Source organism: Phocoena sinus, chromosome 10 (genome assembly GCF_008692025.1).
Source record: "Phocoena sinus isolate mPhoSin1 chromosome 10, mPhoSin1.pri, whole genome shotgun sequence".
In the NCBI taxonomy this organism is placed as follows: Eukaryota; Metazoa; Chordata; class Mammalia; order Artiodactyla; family Phocoenidae; genus Phocoena; species Phocoena sinus.
Window position 1 is genome coordinate 14,064,066 of NC_045772.1, and position 25,955 is coordinate 14,090,020.

General features: G+C 48.8%; 1 protein-coding gene across 2 annotated transcripts in view; it reads left to right on the forward strand.

Annotated features, from left to right (window-relative positions):
* The window catches only part of LARGE1 (LARGE xylosyl- and glucuronyltransferase 1), a 587,572-nt gene that overhangs the window by 530,717 nt on the left and 30,900 nt on the right, over positions 1 to 25,955 (forward strand). For both annotated transcript variants that reach the window (XM_032644884.1, XM_032644885.1), the window contains exons 11-12: positions 9,563 to 9,726; positions 18,689 to 18,967. In XM_032644884.1, coding sequence (XP_032500775.1) covers positions 9,563 to 9,726; positions 18,689 to 18,967 — 443 coding nt within the window. The remainder of the gene's footprint in view (positions 1 to 9,562; positions 9,727 to 18,688; positions 18,968 to 25,955) is intronic.

Genomic DNA, 25,955 nt, shown 5'->3' on the forward strand with positions numbered 1-25,955 from the left:
CCACAGCAGACGTCACTCATTGATGACCCCAGTTGTCCATTTGGGCTCAGCCCCAACCCCAGTATCCTCACCAAGACAGCACTCCAGAGAACCAGTAACAATCCCCAAGCAATAACACGGGAGATGCGGGCATCCGTGCACTAGGCCTTCATCATTCTGTTCTCTCCTGCATGAGGAGAGCTCTCTGTGCTGCTCCAAGGCCTTTCTCTGCTCCTTTGACAATTGGAGATTTCCTGCAGGGAAAGCAAAAGGGAAATGCAACTTTAATCTGCACCACAATCAAGGGAAGGAGACGTTATGAGTCACTTTTCACAGATTAAGGAAACCAAAGCTCAGAAGAGATGAGTTACGTGCTCAGAATCAAGCAACTCCTACATGATGGGGCCATGATTGGAAACGGGGTCGCCCTAACTTTGAAGTCATAGACCGACCGAGGCCATGCTCCTCAAGTGGATGTAGATCCCTATTTAAAGTTAACATAAGAGGAACTACGAGTCATTCAGCGATTCTCCTAGTTGCTTTTACTTTATATCACTGTTCTTACAAACAGTATTCTTTTACGAACCCTGCAAGATAGTTATTATTATCGTTATTTTTTAGAGGAGAAAATGGAGGCTCAGTGATATGAAAATAGAGGACAGGTTGGTGGCAGCTCTGGAACTGGTGTCAGTCTTGCTGAGTAGTCTTTTTACAACTGCTGAAAACACTCCATGATCTAAAGTTGTAATACTTAACCCCAATCCCAGCACCCCCATCTCCCAGAGCTCATGCCTTTGTTTTTCTCCATAGCACTTGTCACCCATCGATGTATTATATTCTGGACTTATTTATTTTGTTGGTTCTGTCTCTCCAACTAGAATGTAAGCTCTGGGACTGCAGGGATGTCTGTCTGTCTCATTCATCAGTATATCTTTATGCCTATGAAAGACTGCCTGGTATGTGTTCAATAAATTTTGTAGAACCAATGAACTATTACAAGTCTTTGTCTTGAAGTATTTGTGGTACTCTGGAAAGAGCCCTGTACTTAAAATCAGAAAACCAGGCCCCAGGACTAGATCTATGCCTTCAAGTATAACTCTTGCCTTTCCTGAGCCTCAGTTTTCCCACCTGTAAAATGGTCAGTAAACAAACCCAGCCCAGGCTGGTATGCGCGTTGAAGGGCTTAAGGTATGCAAAGGGCTACAGGCCACAGGCAGTCTCCTTACGGAGTATTGGCCAGAAAGCTCGTCCTGGATGCCTTCCCATCCAGCTGCTCTCAGCCCCCTGCCTCACCTCTGAAATGAGGGCTTCCACGTTCAACCCCCTCGTGCTACAAGGGTGATGGGCCGCCTGTGGGGTCACATCCCCTGATGCTAAGCTCACTGAGAAGAAAAGACAACGGCCTCACAGTGGCTCAGTGAGACGTTAAAAATAAGACACATGTAAACAGAAGCTACCAGGGAACAGATGGCTCTGTGGAAACAGCTGTATCCCAGAGAAACCCCAGAATGCATTATTGTTCTCACGTGCGAGCCGCATGTCACCAGCTCTTTAATCACACAGTGGGCAGCGGAGCCCAGGGTGGATGGCGTCCAGAGCCCTACAACAGGCTGCCCGAGGCCAGCCTCCAGTGACTTTCCATGGCGTGTTAAGTTCCAGAGCCTGAAGCATCCCAGTGTTTGCCTGGGTGGCCAGGAGAGGGGATAAAGGTGGGAGTCATGGTCCAGATACTCAGAGGGTGCGTCTGGGCCACAGGAATACATCCTTCCTTCACACACCTAGGCTCTGGTTGTCACCTACCCAAACCCGCCAGGTGCTCGACCCTCCTGTTCCTTTGTCAGTCACAGCCCCCGCCCTCTTCTCCTTCTGGCTGAACCTTCCTCTGCTAACTGGCTCCTTGTGCGGTAGGTAAGAGGACAGCTCTGGAGCGAGACTGCCTTGCGTAAGGTGTTAGGAACACTCCCTTTGGGATTTCAGGCCACTCAACTCTCGGTGCCTCAGTTTTCTCACCTGTAAATGGGAATCAGGTCGGACTATTCCTACCTGGTAGGCTTGATGAGGATTAAATGAGGTAAGACAGGTCAGGAGCTTAGGTCAGTGTAGCACCTAGCACATCCCCCAGACCTTGAGGTTTGTTTTTTGTTTTGCGTTACGCGGGCCTCTCACTGTTGTGGCCTCTCCCGTTGCGGAGCACAGGCTCCGGACGCACAGGCTCAGCGGCCGTGGCTCACGGGCCCAGCCGCTCCGCGGCACGTGGGATCCTCCTGGACCGGGGCACGAACCCGTGTCCCCTGCATCGGCAGGCGGACTCTCAACCTCTGCGCCACCAGGGAAGCCCCAACCTTGAGTTTTGTTTGCATTATGAATACACAGTTTTACAATTGCTAGCTTCTTTGTTTCCAGACAGACTGTATAAACAATTTAAGTGCGGAAATGGGTTCATTCCCCATTCCTAGCACAGGGCTTGGCATAGAATGAGGGACTGTTAATTGTGTACAATGTACACATTAATACTGATAGCTGGGAGGGAGCAGACCATGCCTTCTTCTTATTTTCTCAGAGCCTCAGTCAGTGCTCAGCAGACCCTCTCTGAACCGTCACTGAATGGTCCTAAGGTCCATGCTTCTCCCCTCCCACGAAAGAATGGAAGTGGCCCATGGTTTGGTTTCCTTGGAAAACAGTGTTTTGGGTTCCTGGAATTTTGTCAATTAATATGCACAGCAGGCAACCAGCGATCTAGTAATTTTGCTCTGCCTGTCCACGTGGTTTAATAAAACTTAACCACTTCATGGAAACCCCAGGGAAGAGCCCTGACTTAGGTTCCAGGAGACGTGACGTAGAGCCCCAGCTTTTCTGTGCACATCCCTGGTGCTCCAGTTTCCTCATCCATCAACTGGGGGCAAGTGGGCGGCCCTGCCAGTCTCATGTAGACACTGGGAGGAACGGATGAAGAAATGGATATCCAGGCCACTGAAAGTGAAAGCGGAAAGTGTAAAGCAACACTCCTGAGTGTTATCTTATCCATCAGATGTTTCTGCCTATTGTCCTAAAGCATCAAAAGGACAGGTGTCGAAAGAAGAAAGGGTGGCCTCAGAGACTCCTGACTTGGTCCGTTGTGCTGTCTTCATCACTTAGTGGCTGGAAGAGGTCAAGTAGGTGTGTTAGTTAAGGTAACACAAGCAGCCATAAAATGGACTCGGCAGACTGGAAGTTTATGACTCGCACGAAGTTCAAGCAGGTGTTCCTGATTGGCAGGCAGCTCTTCTCCAGGTTCGGGGCCCAGACTCCTTCCGTCCTGTGCCTCTGCCCTCCACAGAGCATCGTCTACTGGGGGCTCTCGCTCTGGCTGACACAGAGAAGACTGTGCGTGAGACAGTCTTAAAAGTGGTGCCTGTAGTGGCCAGAATCTGCCCACATTCCACTGACGCGGACTTGGCTACATGGTTCCCCTGCACTGCAGGAAGGTTGGAAACTCAGCCCGAGAGCAGAAGATCTCTGCCACCGAGGGAAGCACGTGATTCAGTCCTCTGCAGTCACAGAACCATCTGGTATTAGACTAGAAAGATCCCCAGAGACGGCTGAACACGGCATCGTAGTGACTTGATTATGTACAAGAACTTGGAGGAAAGACACCTGGATGTGAATCTCAGCTACTCTGTTCATTCATTGTGTGACCCTGAACAAGTGGCTAAGGCTTTCTTTATAGACCTGGACTGCCGGTGGTCTCTAAGCCACGGTGACCATGTGAGTGTTAATGAGAAAGTGCCCACAGGGCTCTCAGCCCTTACCTGGCCTAGTGAGTACGTGATCCTTGAAGCCAGATCTCTTTGTCTCGCTGTTGGGAGAAATGACTTGCTCAAGGTCACGTGGAAAATGAGGGTCAGAGGAATCAGGCCTCAGTGTCCACTTATCCCTATAATCTCTCCATGTCGTTTTTCCTGACTTCGAGCAGAGAAGTCCATCAGGCCGGAGCCCAGGGACACACTTCCCACCCATCTGAGTCCTCAGGCAGGACCAGCCATCATCTCTGGCGGCTCAGAGGTCAATCTAGGCCACTGCCCTTCAGGATGGGAAGAAATAAATGCAAACTGCTTAAAGGTCATTTTCCCTTAAGTGCAAATCTCCCTGTGCCTCAGCTGGCTGCCCAAGGAAGCAACTGAGCAAATGCATTTTATCTCAGGAGGAATCTGTCTTTTGTTTCTGTGACTTGCTTGTCAGGGGCCCCTGCTCCCCACATGGCTGGAGTGGGTAGTGGCGGTAGCATTCAGACCCTGTTAACCCAAGTCACCCCAGCCCTGCCTTCCAGCTCAGCATCTCCCTGGAGAGATTACCTGGGTGAAAAAGAGGCAGGTGTCAAGCCGCTCTAGTCTCCTCCTTGGGATAACATCAGCCATGCAGTCAGCAATGATGAGCAGTCCTAGATTAGAATTTGAAAAGGTACATAATGCAATCATAATAACATCGCTGAGGTGTGTGTAGAACTCTACAGTTTACAAAGCACTTGTACATGCATTAGCTCATTTGAGAAAATTGCAGGGAATTACTTAAGTACAGAAAAGTATAAAGAAGCCAATAAAATTCATCTGTGAATCCACCACTCAGAGAAAAGCTTTGTTAACATTGTAACGTGTCCCCTTTGGTCTGTTTCCGAGTGGGGTTGGTTGGTTTGTCTTTTCGCTGTATTGGAACCTTACCGCATGTGCATTTTTATGGCCTGCTTTGTTCACACAGCGTTGTGTCTTCCACCAGCTCATTTGATCCTCACATCCATCCGCCAGGAGAGAAGTGATTGTGTTGTGAGATGTCCCTGGTGTGAGGTCCAAAGACTGGATTCACAGTCCAGACTGCTGCTCTCTAGCTGTAACTGGGAGACTATGGACACCTTCTGAGCCTCAGTTTCCTCTCTCGTAAAACGGAGCTCTGTGCTGAAGGATTAACTTAGTAAAGCGATGCACCTGATTTAGCACTACACCTGGCGCACAGTAGGTGCTCAGTCCGTATTAGAGCAGAGGTGCAGAGCACCAGGTTGATAATCAGTACAGTATTAAAGCTCAAGGAAGGCATCTATTTGGTCCAGAGTCCAATAGACTCTGACGTTTTATGTCTGACCTCATACCTGCTGTGCTTTCCATAGTACCCAGTGCTGTTGGTAAATGGCAGTGTTACCTAGATCCTATCCGTTAAGCACTGTGATGGCCACAGGTGACCTGGGGATGTGGCTGCCATTGAACCACGTTGGTACCGTGAAGTTCATAGATGGAGGCTCCTTATCCCCCGGGACTGCTGGTAGACCCTCCCAGCTAGGGCAGCCATACTTTGGTAGCTCTAGCAGCATTTTCATTGGTCACTGTTCCCTTTCTTAACACGCTGTGGCTCTGAATGTATCCAACAGAGTCTTGCTGGGCACTCAAGATGTACTAGGTGTTCTGGGTTCAGGGGATTCAGAGATGGATGGGATACAGTTCCTGCCTTTAGGAGCCCACGCTATGGGCGCTTTCCAGAAAATGGCTCTTGGAGCTATTTACCTTGGAATGTCATTTTCCCCAACTCGAGGGTACTGCCAGTGTAAGGCTAAGGGGGAAGAGAGAACCCCGTAACACATGCATCTCTCATGTTCTGGTCACTAATTTCCTTTCTCATGTGATGAGGATAAACTTTTTCGAAACCTCATCAAAGAAAGACCCTTTGCTCCACACGCAGGTGTCTGGTCTGCTCACACACGAACGTGCATACACATCCTCACAGGCTCCCTCTCTCTCTTCACTGGACTGGAAGCCATGCACTCTTCTCGGCATGTTAAAAATACAACACAAAACAAATACCCACCAAACAGCCCTGCTTTTGCAAAGAACTTGACAGACATTTATTCTCTAAGGGGCAGTAATTACTTGTTTTCTTCAGCAGGGTGGGTGAGAAAGGGAAGGTGGGTGTCGGGTGGTTCCGCTTCCTCCTGGCAGACAACACTGCAACTTCCAGGCATATTTGAGTTCAAGGAGAAAGACATTGGGACTCTCTCTGACACTCATGAAACAGAAGGTGACCCAGCCTCATCCAGCCCCTCTTCCCCTGCCCTCCAGACCCTTGCCATGCCATCTCCTTCAGGTGACGTTTCAGCACACGTCCACCTAGGTGTCTCCGGGAGCCCAGGAATCTCCCTTTCCTAATCGTGATCACAACCACGATAATAGATGACATTGTTGAGTCACTCCAAACGCTGTGCTCTTCTTACGCAGCGTCTCCTGGAATCCTCCTGCCGTCCCCTGAGGTAGCTACTGTTATTATCTCCATTTTACAGGTGAGGAAATTGAGGCTCAGAAGGGTTAAATGATTCACCCACTCTCCCAAGATTTCACGGACAGGATTGGGATCGAAGCAGTAACCTCAGCCCCTGTCCTGTGTCTGTTTCTTGACCTGAGGCTAAACAAGCATCTTTTCTGGAGAGGCAGCTTGGTGGTCCAGGGACAGAGACCCAAGTTCGACCTCCCTGGGTGATCTCAAGATCTCCAAACAGTTTTCTCAACTGTCAAGTGAGGGTTTGACACATGCCTCGCTGGATGGCTCTAAGGAAAAGAAGTCAAGCACACCTAGCACCTTGCACGGAGCCCGGCACATGCTTGTTTGCTGGACACAAGCTTTTCAGCCGTCACAGACCCTCAAACTGCAAATATAGGAGCAAATGATGGGTGTAAGAATGACAAGCTTCTGTGCATAACGTTAGAGAATACAAAAGGGAAATGACACAGACAGACCTTAACTTCAGTGACCGCAGCCTTCTTGTGCACGGCAGGTATTTCTCATGCACACAGCACACGCGTATTGAGCACCTGTCCTGCGGTGGGCACGGTGCTGGGGACAATGGTGAAGTGTCACAGTCTCGCCAGGGTAGTTGCTCTTAAACAATTTCAGTTCAAACTAGCAAGTGCTTTGGTGGAATTACGGGTTCAGTGCTCTTAGAGCACAGAGAAGAAATGGAGTAGCCCTACCTGGCAGGGTAGGTAGAGAAGGTGCCATTTAAGCTGAATCTTGAAGGTAAATAGAAAGTCCGCAGGTGGGGAAGAGTGGGTGAGGTGAGGGAAGGTGTGGCAGAGAGGGAAGATGGGCCAAGTCACGGAGGCGTGGGAGGGAATGCAGGTTTGGGGAGCAGAGGGAAGACCGTTGGTGTAAGGCAGAGTATGTGGGGGTTGATGGGTCAGAGAGAGAGTATACGATTGTCAGTGAGGATCTGGGTTTAGTCCTGCAGGCCAGAAGGCGTCACCTGGCTCCTAGGATCTTAGGTGGAATGAGAGTTCCAGCTCCTAGCCTTATATCAAGTAGTTAACCCTGCTGGCATAGAGGGAATCTTCAAATAGGCAAGGACATCGAATTGGACTTGAAAAGCTGAAGGGTATCCCTGATCGCATCCTTCTTAAAGGTTAAAAATGTCAAAGATAGCTGAAAACGTCTCATAGATCACTTTGATCACAACCAGTTCCCCGAGTGGCCTTTGGGAACATATGGGTGCATTTGGAGTTTTACACAGCTGTCTGGAGAATCCTGCGAACATTTATTGGGCTGGGGCCCTGGAAACCAACTGCCCCGTGGTATGTGGGACAGACTCACACAATGAAAAGCTACCCCACACAAAATGCCAATGACACTGCCTGTTATCTAGTGGTCCAAACCCATAAAACCTCAGTGGTGTGCAGTGAGAAGTGTTTATGGATGCAGCTCTACTGACCTTGGCCAGGCTTGCTCACGTGATAGGCAACCGGGGAGACTCCACTCTGCTCCAGCTGTCTCTCTTCCCCCAGCAGGCTAGCCAGGCATTTTCCCAAGAAGCATGCGCTTCCTTTCGAGCCCTAGCCTCAGGATTGGGGCTTTCCCCTCCATTCTGGCTGCCAAAGCGAGTCACAGGTCGGCCCAGATTCAAGGATTAGAGAAGTCGGCTTTGCCTCTGCAGTGGGCAGCAGCAAAGGTCACATGACAAAGGGGAAGGATATGGGGGAGGGGGCAGTGAAGAAACCGGAGCATTTAATGCAGTCAGCTGTCAGCACACATCTTGAGAAATAATATCAGAGCTTAACCTGTCAAGGCAGTGGTCTTTTTTTTTTTAATAAATTTATTTTAAAAAACAAAATAGTAAACAAAAAAGAAAAAAGTCTTTTTTCAGAAGTACAGTCCCAAAAATTACAAGATCAGCACGGTCTTAATATAAAGCAAACTAAAATTTGCCATGATTTTGAACTACTGGTAGAGAATAAAGAAGGATAATCCATTTGACCTTAACAGTAAAATCATTGGAACTGTAGACCAAAGAATAATCATAGCATATCACCTAGTTCAGAGCAGTGGTCTTAACTGATAGGTCATAAAGGAGTGAGTGAATATATTTTCTTGTTGGTCTAGAGATTTTATGTATCTTCTTTTTGGAAAAATGTTCTGTTGCATTCAGCTCTTAATAACTCTAGTCATGTAAAGTTTAATCTGTATTCAACTATATGCCGTCATGTGATGGACAAGGTTCATGTAACAGAAGAAATATTGGAAGCAACCGTGTGACCTCTGGCAAATTATTATTTTCTTTAAATACGTTTTATTGAAATACAATTTGCATATGATAAATCCACCCGTTCTGAGTGTACATGTATCTTCACAAATGCGTACACCCAGATAACCGTCACTCTGAGCATGACGTAAGACATTCCCATCACCCGAAAAAGTTCTCTCCTGCCTATTCCCAGCCCATTCATTCTGCTACCGCACGTCCACTGATTGAACTTCCATAAGTGTCGAAGTTCTTTTACTTGTTCATTGCAATTTTTCACCTATAAGGCAAGCATAGCATAGTCAGTCCCACCTGCCTGGGAGGGATATTGTGTATCGGCAGATCTGGAAACCTGTATATCTGCACCTGCTTATGTGAAATGCTAAGTTCCTAGTTCCCTGTTAGCAGGACAGCTCACTCTTTTGCTAGTTGGGTAGGAAGGAGAATAGGAGAGGTAAGTAAAGAACTCCTCCAAGCAGATTAATAAAGTAAAAGGTGTCAGAGCCTTAGAAGAGAGGGAGAAGAAGAGTGGGTACTGAGACTGATGAAACTTGGATGAAATTAAAAGAAAAGATGTTTTGTTTCGTTTATGGGTTTGCATTTTCTTTCCAATACCTGGTACAGAGATTGAAATCTGTAGCTCTGGAGAGAGAAAAGCACCGGGTCACACAAAGGTACTGCTCCATTTGGTTCCCGTTACTCTGTTCATAGACGACAGTTCCCCCCTGTTATTTGAGATTGTTGTGCTGGGTCATGAAAGAAAACGCTTTTTGTTCTGTATGAGGACTTTGTGGTTGCTTATGCATTTGTCAGTGCCACCGCCATCACTGTTAGCTCAGAGTGTCTCATTCCTCAGAGGGTGAGGTAGCTGCCCTTTATCATCACCTCTTTGAAATCAGATTAAACTGCAGAAGAAAATGAAAACAGGATCCTGTCCTTCTCTGATTGGCCCATCAGTAAGGTCCAGTGGGTAACAAACTCAGGGGAGGACAGGGCACAACAGGCAGGCCCCCTCGGGGATTTTCTTCTTGTTTCCAAGCCCTCTTGCCTACCTTTCAGCTCCAGAAGCAGCTCTCTGAGCTGGATGAGGACGACTTGTGTTATGAGTTCCGGCGAGAGCGGTTCACCGTCCACCGAACCCACCTGTACTTCTTGCACTACGAGTATGAGCCCACTTCAGACAACACGGACGTCACCCTGGTTGCTCAGCTCTCCATGGACAGGTAAGCAGACGGGCCCTCAGCCTCCACACAGTCCCCTTGCCGCTGCCCTTCACCCAGTCGAATGGAGAAGGGAGAGGTGGCCTCACAGGCTTAGAATGTTGAAGCCTGATAAGATAGGGCTGATGTCTCATCCCCTCTCCAGCACTGAGAACCAAGGGCTCCTGTCTCCTGATGGTGCTGGTTGTTTGTGAGGGTGAAGAATTGATTCTAAAAAAATAGAGCTCTACTCACATTACCTCAAGGAAAGGGGGAGTGTATTACAGGGAAACACACGGACTGGACCCACAGTTGCTGCTGGAAAGCAATTGTTTGTTTTCCTTATATACGTGTTGATGCAGGCATCATTCCTGGAGCCTTTATCAGGAAGTACTGACGTGATCCCTGCCCTCATGTGGCGTATGGTCTGTTGCACTGATTCTCAACCTTGACTGGGGACAAATTGAATCACCTGAGGAACTTTTAAAACAAATTCATGGTCAGGTTCCATTGCAAACCAGTTAAGTAAGAATCTTTGTGGGGTGGAGACCTTGAATTGTTTTGAGTTTGCCATGTGCAGCCAGCATTGAGAAAATGGGACTAGCGGTATAAAAACAGTAAATAATCAAGTCAAATGATTATAAGTGTGGTAAGTGCTTTGAAGGATGAAACACATATTATCAATGTCAAGGGAGAGACCTTCTTTAGGTGGCATGGTCAGGAGAGGTCTTTCTAAGGAGAGGACATTTCTGCAGAGACTTGAGGATGAGAAAAGGAGTTAGGTAGGTGAGTTGCTGAGAAAAGTTTTCCAGGCAGACAAAATAGCAAGTGCAAAGGCCCTGCAGTAGGAAGGGCCTTGTGTATTCAGACACCTGATAGAAGACCAGTGTGACTGAAGCATCACTTGAGAGGGGGCTTGAGAGGAAAGTTGCATGAGGTTAAGTTTATAAACATTAGAAACTCATAAAATATTTGGATTTTATTCTAAACGTGGTTGAGAACCTATTGTAGGAATTTCACAAAGTTTTATGCTGTAATTTATATTTTTGAAAACATCTCTCTGGCTGCCAGGAGGTGAATGGATTCAAAGCCTTTCAGGGCTCTGCAGTTTTTCTGTACCTGGCCGTCCTATGTACCTTGTGCGCACCTCGGCTAACCAGCTTCCTCTTTGATTTACTGATGTCCACAGTGGCTGCCCTTGCCCTAGTTTCCTTCATGTCATTCCCCCTCGACTCCCACAATTAGGAAGGGAGTTTGATGGTCTCATTCTGTCTTTGAGCCACTTTGGAGATGCCTGTCCAGCCTATGGATGAGATTCCATGGGGTCATTTTAGGATTAAATGAGTTAACGCCTGTAAAGTGCTGAGGGCAGTACGTGGCACACTTACTAAGTGTTCAATAAATGTCACTTGTGATTAGTCATGAGTGATTGAAGAATGAGTGAACAAACAAAGGAACAGCACTGGGACACGAAAAAGCTCACGGACAGGAAGCAGTCTGGGAGTTCGGGAGAGTGAGGGCGACCTTGCCTCCGGAGGCAGCCGGGAATGATGCGTGCTGAGAGCGGCTGTGGAAGCAGGTTCCTTTTTGCTTTGTGAGTCCCTCTGCTTATTAGCAAATGACGGCTCACAGAATTAAATGGCTTCATGGCTAGTGGTTTCCTGGAGATGCACAGCCTCCGGGACACCTGTACAGAAACTCAGAGAACTTGCTGACCGTAACAGGTAACAAAGACCAAACGGGATAAGAAGGACAAGCACAGAGCTTCTGGCTCCAGCTGGGTCCTTGCCCTGCTGTGTCATCTCAGGAGAGGTCTTTCCTTCCCGTGGCCTCACTTTTCTCATCTCCAGAATTCACGTGATTGCTCAGCAGATACTGTGTAAGCATCTATTAGAATCACGTGCCAGCCTCTTGTGGGGCTGGGACTACGTAACCCTATTCCTGCCTTCAAGGAATATGTAGTGTATTCAGAGTTCAGACCATGTATTCGTTTTCTATTGTTGTTTAATAAATCACCACGGATTTGGCAGCTTCAGAAACACATTTTTTTTTTTTTTAATTTGACAGTGTCTGGGTCAGGAGTCTGGATATGCGTTAGCAGGTTCTCTGCTTGCGGTCTGAGGCCTGAAATCCAGGTGTTGGCTGGGCTGCAGTCTCGTCTCGGAGTCAGAGTCAGATTCTAAGCTCATTCAGGCTTTGGCGGGATTCGGCTCCAGGACCGAGGTCCCCGTTTCCTTGCTGGCTGTTGGCTGGGGTCCTTCTGAGCTCCTGGGGGCCACCCTCAGGTCTTAGCCGTGTGGCCCTCTGAGCATAGCAGCTTACTTCTTCAAAGCCAGCAGGAGAATCTCTCCAGCCTGTTATATGACATAGTCACAGGAGTAATATCCCATCACATTCCCAGGTTCCGCTCGCACGCAAGAGAGGGGTGCTACAGGGTGATACACCAAGGCAGGGGCAGGAGTCTTGGGGCCAGCTTAGAAGTCTGGCGGGCACAGGCAGGGAACAGGTTCTGACCACAGAGGGATGCTCCAGGAGGAGCCCCCATCCTGGCCGGGGCAGAGAAAGGAAGAGAGAGCATATGTCCCCGAGGGAGGCTGAGTGGACTGACAGTAGAAGGCTCGTAGGGAGAGAAGGAGCCCCCTGCCAGCCCCCAGGTAGAGTGTGCAGCATATCCACAGGATGGAGAGGATCCAGGCCCTCTGGGGCACACACAGTTAGAGCTCAGGTGCTTGTGCTCAGGGTGAGGGTGAGGAGAGCAAAAGATCTCGGCCAGGTAGGCAGGGCTTGGGGAAACCGGGAGAGGTGGGCAGCCCTTCCAGCTCAAACCTGCCAGGCTCCCAGTGAGGCTCCATGAGGGACTGGCCTAGACCAGTGTCCCAAGTCACCCCTCCCCTTCCTTATCGGCCTGGGTGTACACACCCTTCCCCACCAAGCACAACAGCAAGTCACCCGCCATAACTGTCGCTCTTTACGTTTATTTTTCCTTCTCCTCTATGCCATTTAAAACGAAAACAAAACCTAATCCTTAATATTCGTGCTGCATGATGGTCTAGATGGGTCTTCTGTTCTCCAGGCGGCATAAATGTATCTCAGACGAGGCACCTGAAGTCCAGATACTATGATCTGGCCAGGTGAGTGAGCTCCAGGTGATCCCAGGTTCCCATCAGAGCATCCTGGTTTTCCTTGGTCACGTTCACGACTGCTATTCATACATTCAGCTTGTCACCAAGATATTCTTCATCAAGATCAGTAGCCAGTGGTCACCTGCAAACTCAGGTGAAAATGTGAGAATCTCTGGGAAAGCCCTGGGACATATTTACATTCAGTCAGTACTTGCTAGGTCTGTGTTCTCTGACCACAGCATCTGCACATGGTAGGTATTTAGGAGAGAGAAAGTGATGTAGGGGGGAAAAAAAGAGAGGAAGACTTGGGTTCAAAGTCGAGTTGCACCACTTCCTAACCGCGTGAATTTGGGCAAGTTATTCAGGCTGTTTGAGCCTCACTCTACGTACCTATGAAGTGGCAGTAATATCGTCAAGTTCACAGATTGCTGTCTGGGTTTTATAAAGTAAGACGCTGCAAAGTGCCCAGTGATTAGCAAGTGGGCCACGAATGTTAGCACACTTTCCTTAATGTTTTTCACCTTTATGCTGGCTATGGCATTTGCTACCCGGAATTTACAATTAGAAGACAAACATTTTTAATTATTAACAACTCAAATCCATCCTTATGTATACGCTTGTTATTAACAAAAGAATACAGACAGGACAGAGCCCCTCTTTCTGTGGCCAGCCCGAAGCATCCAGCCTGGGCTGCAGGAAACCCGGCAGGACCTCCCCTCCCAGCCGGCTTAAAAGAAAGCCCCGGCACCTCTCACATCTGCTGCAAACACTAAGCTCAGACGCCTTCCCTTCAGAGCACACACGTCCCCCAGCATGGCAGGCGTGTGATCCCCTGACACGCTGTGACAAGTAGTGCTATCCAGACGATACCTCAGAGAACCCAAGGAATTCCACACCCTAGCAAGAGACACTTAGCGGGACATAATCAAAAATTATAAAGCAGCCGCACAGGTGGATGAAGACGGCAGAAATTCCTCCTTCCACGCCACCATCCCACATATCCAATTATGATGCTGCAGGCTGACTGGTGCCTGCTGGATTGATTTTTAATTGAAGAAACATTTCGGGTGTGTTTGTAAACCTTTGAGTCAGAAGTAGGCCCTACGTGAGTGCCACAACGAATTAGGGGAGCCAGCATGCAGGCTCCCGTGCCCAGCTCCCTCTAGAATTCCGTTCAGAAAGAATGAACGCTGCCTGCTGCAGCTGTGGAGCTGGGAGGGCTGCTCCTCACACAGGCGCTCGCTCAGGAAGCTTCCCTCCCATCCCAGCAGCGGACGAGAATGGTTGAAAGGACAAAGCGGGCTGGCTAGGAGGGATCCTGATGGCAGCATCCCTGCCACCTGGCCGGGAGACGCTTGCTCGGTTTCCTGCTCCTTGGATGAAGTCCCTGAAGTACCAGCTACAGTTCCAGGGAATCGTGTGGCTGACGGGCTTTCTCTCTGTTTTCTGCAAGCGGGGGAAAGAGAACGTGAGCCGAGCTGATGGGGTCCCATCCTGTAGGTCCCATCCCTCTGCTGGTAGCACAGCATCTTCTGGGAGTTTGTTAGAACGCAGATGCACGGACCCCATCCCAGGCCTGCCGAACAGGAATCTCTACAGTGGGTCCCAGGGATCTGTGTTGTAATAAGCCTCCCAGGTGATCCTGAGCCAGCTGAAGCTGGGAAAGCATCGTTCCAGAGAGTGAAAGGTACTCCTTTCCCCATGCAACAGCCAGGGCGATCTTAATCTGGTCACATCATGCTTTCTCAGTGCCTTTAGAACAGTATTAGAGCTGTCCACCGTGACCTTGAAGGCCCCGTGTGACCCGGCACCTGCCCAGCCCCCAAAGCCTCTCCTTCTGCCCCTCACTTACCTGTGTGTCATCCACACTGGTCCTGTTTCTTCTTTCTTGAGCGTGCTAAACTCTGTATCCCGAGGGCTCTTCCCTCTTCTTGGAAAGCTTTCCACCCAGGCTTTCTCAAGGCCAGTCCTTCTCATCATCCGGGGCTCACATTGACGTCTCCTGCAGGCCTGCCCTCACCGTCCCTCTTTATCCTGTTTCCTGTTCTGTTGCCCCTCTGACACTCAGTTCACTCTGAACTTTCCTTGGTTTGTTTATTTCTTCTCTCCAGAAGTGCAGGAACCTTGTCTTTCTCGTTCATTCTGGGGCCCAGGACAATGCCTGCACATTGCACATACTCACAGGATATTTGCTGGAGGACCACGTGTTCCAAGGGGAGGAGTTGAACGTGAGGAGGAAATCACAGCTGTCATGTACAAGTGCCTGCTGCACATCCAGCCCTGTGACAGACACTTGAGAGTCATGAGGAAGCAGGCTGTGCACACAGCGGCGCTCGCAAGGTTCCGAGAGCAGCTCCGGGCAAGCCCCACCACACAAGCACTTTTCAGCGCCCCTGCCTGTGTCATGTTGCCAATGCCCCATGGCCCAAAGCATGTCCCACGGCCAGCCCAGAATCAGTGTGGCAGAGGGCATTACCAAAAGGTGTAGATGGATAGCGGGAGAGGAATTTGTAGCCATTTTGTCGTCGACAAAGGTATTATTATCCCCTCTATGCATATGTGGAAGTGGAAGCTCAAAGAACTATCGTCGCTTGCCCAGAGATGCTGACACAGGTCAGAGTTCAAACCCAGTTCTGCCTGAGCCCAGAACCCACAGTTGGCCTCTGTACCCCGCAGCCTGCCTTGCCCTGTGTACCAGATTGGAGTCATCTGCCTTGTAGGGAGTGGGTTCCCCATTCCAGCAGAGACTGAGTGGCCACCTGCCCGGGCTGCTTGGCCAACTGACGTTCTAGAATTCCTTCCAAACGCAGTCTTTTAGGTTTCGAATCAGCCATCTCCCTGCCTGCTCCCTTTCACCTACACAGACTGTCTGGGGCTTCCTGTCTCAGTAGGACTCCCTGGGGGAAGCCCTGCTTCTTTCTAGGTCTTGCAGACAGTATCTCTGGCCGTTCCTGAGCCTTTGCCATCCTCTTCCCGGCATGAAGTGATGGCGGGCTCTGTGGGGGAGGGGAGAGAGCGTGGGACAGGGGTCCTCGCATCAGCCCTTCCTCTCGTACACGGTGTCCTCTTCAGCAGGTCGTGCTCCTCTCTGAGGCTGAGGCCTTTCATCATAACAATGTTACAATCAGACTAAAAGTCTCAAAGATTCTTTCCAAACAGGTAGGAATTACCCATTTTTTGAATTAATCTTTGTCTCTCGAAACACTCTCCGTTGGCCCAGGTCCTTGCTGTGCCAGATCCTTTCTTCCTACGTTAAGACACCAAAGAAAGACTCGGCACAAAACTCAACAGGAACTGCACAGGGACAGACCTTAGGGAATAGGTGTGGAGAGAAACAACCAGGAGAAGGATGGAGAGACTGGGGGATCTTGGACTCCAAGAGAGACCAAGGAGAAGGAGGAAGGAATAGAGGGAAGCTGACACCCAGGTCAGAACACATTTCTGTTTGGGGAAACAGGTGATGAGAAGGTATTTGGGGACATCTTTCTCAGCCAAAAGCCAGTTCGTGTTGAGCAGCGGTCTGGATCCCTGGCACTGGGGTCAGACCTGGGTGCAAATCCAGCCCCTCCACTTTGTAGCTGTGTGACTTGAAAGAAGTCATTTCACCTCCTGGAGCTTCCTCACCTGTAAAACAGTGATTGAGAATCTCCACTCTGTTTATAGCATTACAGTAAATGTTACAAATTTACATTTACATTTTGGACAAGAGCCAAAATGTGTTGGCACGCTGTGAGCAACAGATAAATGGCAGAGACTTATTGTATCGTGATCACGCTTTATGTATCATCATCATTACGATGAACCTCGCTCAGTTTGTCTGTTTGACTGTTGTTCGGGTCCTGGCAGAGAGCTTGGTTTTAAGGGAAAAGAGAGACTGGAGCTAGTGGCAGAGAGACAGAAGTGATTGCGCCATGATTTGTTTTCACTCGGTGAGTTTCTTTGGGACATCTGGTGCCATTTCCTGTAGTCTGCATGGATATGATGTTTGTCACATCAGCAGCCCCTTTCTCCTGAGAACCCTAAGTATTTTGTGTCTCTGTTTTCACTCTGAACTTTTCAGAGGTGGGAAGATGGGGCTGGACCAGGCAGGGCTTGCTCCCTGCTCGGAAAACTCGGACACAGAGTCCAAAACCAGGTCAGTGGGAGAATCCACAGCAGAAGCTGGTCTCTCTTCACACTCGGTCAGACATGCCTCCTGCATCCACTCCCTTTAGCAGCTCTGACGTCCACATAGTAGAAATTACCCTTGCCCTGTACTCCCCAAATCTTAAAGGATTGGTACAAACATCGCTCCCATCCAAGTGCAGAGTCCTCCCATTTTGCAGACAATGCAACTGAGGTGCAGGTGGGATAATTCAAACTCCCAGATTCTCAAGAGCCCAGCAGAAACCAGGGCCCTTGTAGCAGAGGCCGAACACAAATTTCAGTGAAATCAAGCATTGTGGAGAATGTAGTGCCTCTTTCAAAACTGGCTGGGGTCAATTTGATTAACAAGTGCTACAAAGTATGAGAAATGGAGGGCATTTTACCCTGATGAATATCTTAATCCTCCTTAGTGAAAGAGGAAGTAAATCCAGGCAATGCCAATTCACAGAATTACTGAGAGGAAACTGAAAGTCGTCAGGAAAAGCCACTGACACAAGATAGGTGTGCCCATTTTCTTTTGTTTAGAAGCATGGAAATGCGTGGAATCTATTTCCTGGTAATTGTCCGAATAAAGTGGGCATTCTGACCAGGAGACTACTTGATTATGTACCTCTTGCTGGGTAGGGAAAATTGAAATAGGCTTTTGCTGTTTCTTAACCATAGATTTCATGTACCAGGCACTTCTAATGCTTCTGGGGGGTGGGGGGAGGGAACATTTTCATAGATTTCTCCTCAGACACTTTTGCAGAACCCTCTTGGTTGGGAGCATCTTTCGTTTTTTTCTCTGGGCTCTGCTCCCACCCCACCCTCACTCTCCCTGGCTCAGCGCCTCTCGGGTAGCCTTGCAAAATTGCCTGGTGCCCTGGAGCAATAGGCGCTCTGAAAAATGAAGACACCGTCACCCCAGGCTCACTTCTGTCCCCAACATTCACGTGGTTTTTTTTTCCTTGCCTTTGCCAGACACCCAAGAGTATTATCTTCTCACTGTCTTCAAAGTCTTATCCAGAAACCTAGCCACACACATTTGGTGCAAGTCCAAGAACCAAAGCTGACTGGACCTCTAGAGCCTCAATTCCTTCATCAGGAAAATGGGAGAAGTGACAGATGAGGCACAGGGTTTGGGGGAGAATTCTGGGAAGTGTCTGGTGCATAGTAATGAGTCAGTAATTGTGGTTATTATTACTCTTGTTTTTACTGTTTGTTTTAATGCTCCTTGTAACTCAGTTTGGCTAAATCTCCTATGGCTGGTCCCTGCTTCAGGAGAGTGGGAGGGCTGCTGTACACCTTTGCTGAGGGAGAAGGAAAGGTATAGGAGTTTTAAGCTGGAAAGGGATCTTTACATCATTTACTGTATTTTTTCCCACCCACTGTTGAGAAGAGGAGTCTGAAAAGAAAAAGCTTAGTATGGTGGGATGTGACACTCTCCATATCACCCCTCTGGGTGGAAGCATTCAAACACTAGACACAAAAGGGGGAGTGGTATTGTGCCCATTTTACAGATAAAGGAACTGAGGTTTGGTTATTGGCCTCCATCACACAGTGATTAACATTTAGAGCAGGGGTTTGGATTTGGAGCTGACTGACCAACTGTGGATGGAGATGGAGTTCCCCAGCCCCAGGCTAGCGGACAGGACGATGCGCAGATACGCAGATGACACCTGTAGATGCAGATGAGGCCCGCGCATGCGCGGATGGGTCAGGTGTCCCGTCTCTTGCAGGCTCCAGATGCTCGAGGCCATCTGCAAGCACTGGGAGGGGCCCATCAGCCTGGCCCTCTACCTGTCGGACGCTGAGGCCCAGCAGTTCCTCCGCTACGCACAGGGCTCGGAGGTGCTCATGGGCCGCCACAACGTGGCCTACCACATCGTGTACAAGGAGGGCCAGTTCTACCCCGTGAACCTGCTGCGCAACGTGGCCATGAAGCACGTGGGCACGCCCTACATGTTCCTGTCCGACATCGACTTCCTGCCCATGTACGGACTCTATGAGTACCTCAGGTGAGGACCCATGGGGCTCAGGCGCGGGCAGTGCCGGGGCCAAAACCCCCCTTAGGATCGTCGTCTCGTCCAGTGTCCCCTCTGTCAATGGGTCAGCCAAGACCCAGAAGGGGAGAGCACCTGCCCAAGTCCACCCATAGATAAATGGCCCCTGACTGCCGGGTTTGGAGGGGCGGTTAGGCTATCAAGTGTCTGCATTTTTACAATGATCAGACTAGAACCCCAGGTGGCCTCATGAAATGTTTTAAGGTAGAGCTTGGTCCAGGAAGCATCTCCTGTCTCCCAGTCTAATGCTCTTCCTATAGCTTTTATGAAAACATGTCATTCCTCTTGCAATTTTGGATGAGACAGCCTTCATCTAAACGTTCTAGAAAGATCACTGCCTTTTCTGGAAAACAAATCAAAGCGGTGGTGATGGCGAACATTTATTGAAGTGTTCGCTGAGTGTCAGGCACTGTTCTGAATGCATGACAAGTGGCATTTCATTTCCTCCCCTTGCGGAGTCCCTGCCACGGGTACTATTTACATTCTTTATGTTCCCAGCGGGGGACTGGGAGCGAGATGGGGAGCTCACACTAAAGTGGGAGCTGGGGTCAGCCGGCCTGACTCTCTGTGACTGCATCCAGCTCTCCCCATGGTGGGGGGGGGGGGGGGGGGGGGCAGGCAGGCGTCCAGCAGCTGGGGAGAGCTCTCAGCTTGTTGCGTTTATTATGGAATAACAAACCATCTGAACTGGAAGGGACTATGGAATTCACCTAGGCCAAAAATCCCCACGTGAGCAAACTAAAGTCACAAGATGTAAATGGCCAAAATTCGTTTTAATCCTTTATCACTGTCGTTTGTCAACATGAGTTATCTCTGCTGTCAAGTGAGTACCTTCCTGATCCAGGTACCATGAGGGGTGGTTTGCATATATTAATTGTCCTGCTGGAGCCACACTTCAAGCCCAAAAGGCAGGCATGGTTACCCCCTCCCTTTTATTGTGGTGAACGGTGAGGCTCAGAGAAGCAAAGTAACCTGCTCAGGTGTACCTAGGCTGCTCCGGGATTTGAACCAGTATCTGTCAGACCCCAGGTCTGCAGCCTGCCCTGCTTCATACTTGTCTGGGTGCTCTGGGGTCTATGACTGTCCCAAACAGAGCAGGGTCTGAATTCTCTGTCTCCTGGTCTCTTGCTCTCCCCCACTTCCCTCCCTCTGTGTGTGTGTGTGTGTGTGTGTGTGTGTGTGTGTGTGCGCGCGCGCGCGCGCGTGCGCCTGTCTCTGTCTCACTCTCAAAAGAGCTCCCATAAGAGTCTTCAAACCTTTGGTACTAAAGCCAGAGCATGGATGTGATACGAGCTCCCCCCCTGCCCTGCTCTCTAGATCAAGGGAAGGCAGACTGTTCTCTGTCCACTTTCTGAGTCAGGTTTCCTTCCAGGGTTATCTTGGGATGCCATAGCATCAATCTCTCCCCTCTGAGCAGGTGGAGTCCCTTCCAGACTGTCTTTATGAAGAACAACAGGTGATGAGAAAACCGTAATGCCAAGAGTCATGTACCACAATGTTCATTGCAGCTGTATTTACAATAGGCAGGACATGGAAGCAAACTAAGTGTCCACTGACAGATGAATGGAGAAAGAAGATGTGGTACATATATACAATGGAATATGAGCCCTAAAAAGAAACGAAATTGAGTTATTTGTAGTGAGGTGGATGGACCTAGAGTCTATCATACAAAGTTAAGTCAGAAAGAGAAAAACAAATACCGTATGCTAACGCATATATATGGAATCTAAAAAAACAAAAACAAAAAAACGATTCTTATGAACCTAGGGGCAGGACAGGAATGAAGACGCAGACGTAGAGAATGGACTTGAGGACACGGGGAGGCACAAGGGTAAGCTGGGACAAAGCGAGAGAGTGGCATGGACGTATATACACTACCAAACGTAAAATAGATAGCTAGTGGGAAGCAGCCGCATAGCACGAGGAGATCAGCTCGGTGCTTTGTGACCAACTAGAGGGGTGCGATAGGGAGGGTGGGAGGGAGACGCGAGTGGGAGGGGATATGGGGATATATGTATACGTACAGCTGTTTCACTCTGTTATAAAGCAGACACTGACACACCATTGTAAAGCAATTATACTCCAATAAAGATGTTAAAAAAACAACAGCAACAACAGGTGAGCGACCCCGAGTCAACATAACCCTCAGTCAGGGAGGATGAGAGGTGTCTTCCCAAAAAGCATTGGCTGTGGTAGGGAGCTCTGTGAACCCTGACTCCTGACCCTGCAGGGACGCCAGGAATGGAGCTGTCTTCCAGCTCCAGCTGGGCCTTGGGATACCAGTGTGTGGAGTGAGGGCGCCCCCGTGTGGCCAGACAGCACTTTCAGCCCCTGATTCCTGCGAATTGTGAAACCTCTGCAGCTTGCAGACAGGCTCTGGGTGTGTCGGGCGGGGCTTTCGAGGGAACAGACGGTAGGGGTGAGGGCTGCCCTCCCCCAGCAAGAGAGAGGCTTCGCTATTGGACCACAGCCCACCTTCTGGGGCTCTCTTCCTTCCAGCTAGTTGAAGGTGAACTGGCCCCATCTGAAGCCTGTGGTCTCTGCTCCCCCATCCAAAGACTATGTAATTTTGCCTCTTGGGCCTCGTGATTTGAAAAACATTACACGTGAACAGACTGCGTTTTATGTCATCTTCCTGTGTTTTATTGATCAAAGACGTCAGTAACTGCTAATCATGACCTTACCCAATGTGAGATAACTGGTATTGCCCATTAATTAACATTTCCTTACTACACAGTCACCTGAAGTTTGAGTTGGCCTTTAGCCGCCTCCTCACAAGAAGGTATGTGGTTCCCCTCACGCATTTTGAAATACTGCAGATTGCCCCCGAAACCCCGTTCCTTTCTTCACAGGCCCTATGGGAGTCCAGAGACCCTGAGTCGAGAATAACTGATCTTGTCCAGTGTTTTTTTTACTGCACATGTGAAAACAGACCAGAGAAGCAAAGCGACTTCCGTCTAGAGTGAAAAGATAGTGGGACTTTCCGGATTCTTTCTTCTCCATCCATAGTATCCATTCATTTAGTGAGTAACCATTTACGAGGCACCTTAGGGGCCTCCATATCTGTGAACCACACAGAAAGGATCTGTGAATCCCAGAGGTTTAGACCAACAGGAATGACAGTTGAGCAAAGACGCAGACTCCTTAGGTACTGTGATGGGTGTGTCCTTTCCCAGGGTTTTCAGCCTCATCTCGGGGGGAGGCAGTATAGGAAAAGATGTCCTGAAGAGGTTAAATGGAGGCCTGAGGCTGAGCTGGAGTTTGCCAGGAGAGGGGACGATGTTCTCCATTCTGGAGAGGCAGGTGGCCAGAGCCCTGATGGGGAGAACAGCAAGAGATGATGTGGCCAGAAATGTAAGCCAGGGTGGGTCCCTCAGGACTTCTCATAAAATACGCTAAGGAGTTTGGGCTTTATGAGGCGGGGAAGATCCCTGAGAGAATGGCATGATTAGATGTGCATTTAAGGAAGATCACTCTTGTTGCATCAGGGAAGGATCAGTCAGTAGGGCCAGAGGAGATAAGTTAGGGGACTCTTGTGTTCATTCTGGTGAGGGATGTTGGAGGCCTAGTGAAGGGATCAGAAGTAGCGGCAGAGACAGGTAGATGGACCAGAGAGAGATTCTGCAGCTGAAATCAGTAACTGTCTGCACAGGCGGCTGGGCTTTGGAAGCAAGACAGGGAACCTCTTTCAAATGTTGTCACCTGAGGCTTCCTTTTCAAAAGCCTGTACCTGGAAGTCCTGCCTGCTTTGGCCTGTGTCTCGTGCCCGCCCCCTCTTGGTCTGCTGTGCCCACGTCCTTCCCGGACTAAGCAGGATATCATGGCATTGACTCTGAGTGTCATGGTGGACAGGCACCTGCTGCGACCCTGGTTCCAGCTCGCACTCTGTGCCCTAAAAAACGGTGTGACTTCCAACAATTCTGTTTTTTTCAACCTGTCTCCTCATTGTGAAATGAATAAGTGGACTTACATCAGGAGTCACAAACACACATGCCTGCTGGGGCCAGGACCTCGGCCTAAAGGAACCAAGGATGCTGAGTACAATTCACTAGGGAGACTGGAGCCCCCATCTCAGGCAGCTGCCACCTCTGCGTTCTGATTGTGGAATTCTTGCTCTGGAGAGGGGAGAGGGCAAGGCGAAGGTCTTTATATTTTTCAAGAGGAGCTAGAAATCTGGATTTTCATGTTTTAATTTTTAGTGTTGACAACTAATTTTTAAAAAAATTTAAACACTGTTGAGTCAGACCAAACATGTCTTCAGGATGAATAGACCCTTCTCATCCCCACAGACCACCAGTTTGTGACCTCTGACCTTTTTTAAAAAAAAATTTTATTGGAGTACAGTTGATTTATAATGTTGTGTTACTTTCTGGTGTACAGCAGAGTGAATCAGTCATACATATACATATATTCATTCTTTTTTAGATTCTTTTCTCATATAGGTTATCACAGAACATTGGGTAGAGTTGCCAGTGCTGTACAGTAGGTCCCTGTTGGTCATAGTAGTGTGTGTGTGTGTTCATCCCAAGCTCCTGATTTATCCTCCCTGCCCCCACCTTTCCTCTTTGGTAACCATAAGTTTGTTTTTGATGTCTGTAAGTCTGCTTCTCTTTTGTAAATAAGTTCATTTGTATCTCTTTTTTTCATTAGATTCCACATATAAGTGATAACATATGGTATTTGTCTTTCTCTGGCTTATTTCACATAGTATGATCATCTCTAGGCCCATGCATGTTGCTGCAAGTGGCATTATTTCATTCTTTTTATGATTAATATTCCATTATATATATGTATGTACCACATCTTTATCCATTCCTCTGTTATGGACATTTAGGTTGCTTCCATGTCTTGGCTATTGTAAATAGTGCTGCAGTGAAAACTGAGGTGCGTGTATCCTTTCAGACTATGGTTTTCTCCAGATATATGCCCTGCCCAGGAGTGGGACTGCCAGATCATGTGGTAGTTCCATTTTTAGTTTTTTAAGGAACCTCCACCCTGTTCTCCATAGTGGCTGTATCAGTTTCCGTTCCCACCAACAGTGCAAGAGGGTTCCCTTCTCCACACCCTCTCCAGCATTTATTGCTTGTAGACTTTTTGATGATGGCCATTCTGACCGTTATGAGGTGCTAACTCACTGTCGTTTTGATTTGCATTTCTCTGATAACTGGTGATGTTGAGCAGCTTTTCATGTGCTTTTTGGCCATCTGTATGTCTTCTTTGGAGAAATGTCTATTGAGATCTTCTGCCCATTTTTTGATTGGGTTGTTTGTTTTTTTGATATAGAGCTGCATGAGCTGTTTGTAAATTTTGGAGATTAATCCCTTGTCGGTATGACCTCTGACCTTGATCATTTCTAGGAACTAGAATTTTGAGAACTGGTAAGGAATACGATTCTATCAGAAGTCCCAAGTAAGCGTGCACTGTCCTTTTCATGTGAAGATAACCATACTGACTTGCCATTAGCTTAAGGAAAAATTTCTTCTGTGTGAGGTAAGTGTTATTACAGGTGACCAAACAGAGGCCCCAGAGAGGTTAAATCTTAGTGCCAGAGGAGGAAGGTGGCCACCCCTCTACAATAGCCTGCTCATTAACGGAAGGGGCTAGATCCCTCTCAAAACTCAGGATACCGGAGCAGGCTGATTGGCAGCCCTTTGATTAGACCCCCAAACACTCACCCACATCACCCCTTTTGGGGAGCCTACTAGGTTACCAAAAAAAGTTCAGCATCATAGCTCCCTGAGCAGTTGCTTAGCAACCAGCTGTTATCATAGCAAAAACAAACAGATCAACTGGAAAATAATGAAATCGGTTACATGCATGGGCATAGCTGCAGAGTTTCACTAAAATATCACTCCCACCCCTTCACCTGTGTCTTCTAAGAAATGAGGGTGGAGGGCTTCCCTGGTGGCGCAGTGGTTGAGAGTCCGCCTGCCGATGCAGGGTACGCGGGTTCGTTCCCCGGTCTGGGAGGATCCCACATGCCGCGGAGTGGCTGGGCCCGTGAGCCATGGCCGCTGAGCTTGCGCGTCCGGAGCCTGTGCTCCGCAGCGGGAGAGGCCACAACAGTGAGAGGCCCGCGTACTGCAAAAAAAAAAAAAAAAAAAAAATGAGGGTGGAGATGTGCAGCTTTCCCTCCTGATTTCAGAAATGTCAAGTGAAATTCAGCAGGCGTGGCAGAAGTCACGCAGACTGGCCTTTGCCTGCAGGTCCTACCGTGCTTGTCAAGGATGTGACTCGGGGTTGCTTATTTCGTCTCCCCAGTCCTCTGCTTCCTCAGTTAGTAAAGGGGCTAGTAATAGCTTCTTGCGGGGGTCCAGTAAGTGTTCAACAGAAGTTAATTTTCTGTGCTTTGACGCTCAGAACTGAACGTCTTTGCCAGGCCCGCCCATAACCCCCACTGTTGCAAACCGCCGCCTTCAGTACAGCCTGGTAACTTCATGTAACCTTTTTTTTTTTTTTTTTTTTTTTTTTTTAATGAAATGAGAAACTATATACCCGTGCTCATTCACTCCAAAAACTATTGAGTGAGCACCTACTATGTGCCAGACAGTGTGCTGCATTGTGACAGTGCTGTCTCTGGATTCGCTCGACCTGCATCTCAACACTGAGCGCTCCTCACTCAGCCTTTACTGGACCTTGGGAAAGGTACTTAACCCTCAAACTCTGCACCTATGAAGTGAGGATCATATTCTTTCTTCACTCTTAAGGTTCTGGGAAGGTTAAATGGAATAGTACTTGGAAAGCACCTAGCACATGCCTGGCATGTTCTACATTCCACAGATATACACCGTGTATCTGCCATGACCAGGCTGTGTTCTAGGCACTGGGGCTTTCACGGTGCATAGCACAGGCCGGGTTCCTGCCCTCATGGGGTTACATTCTAGGGGGCACTCCAGCTGCACGCACTGCTGTTGCTCTTGTCATTATCAGTACAGGTCCAGAG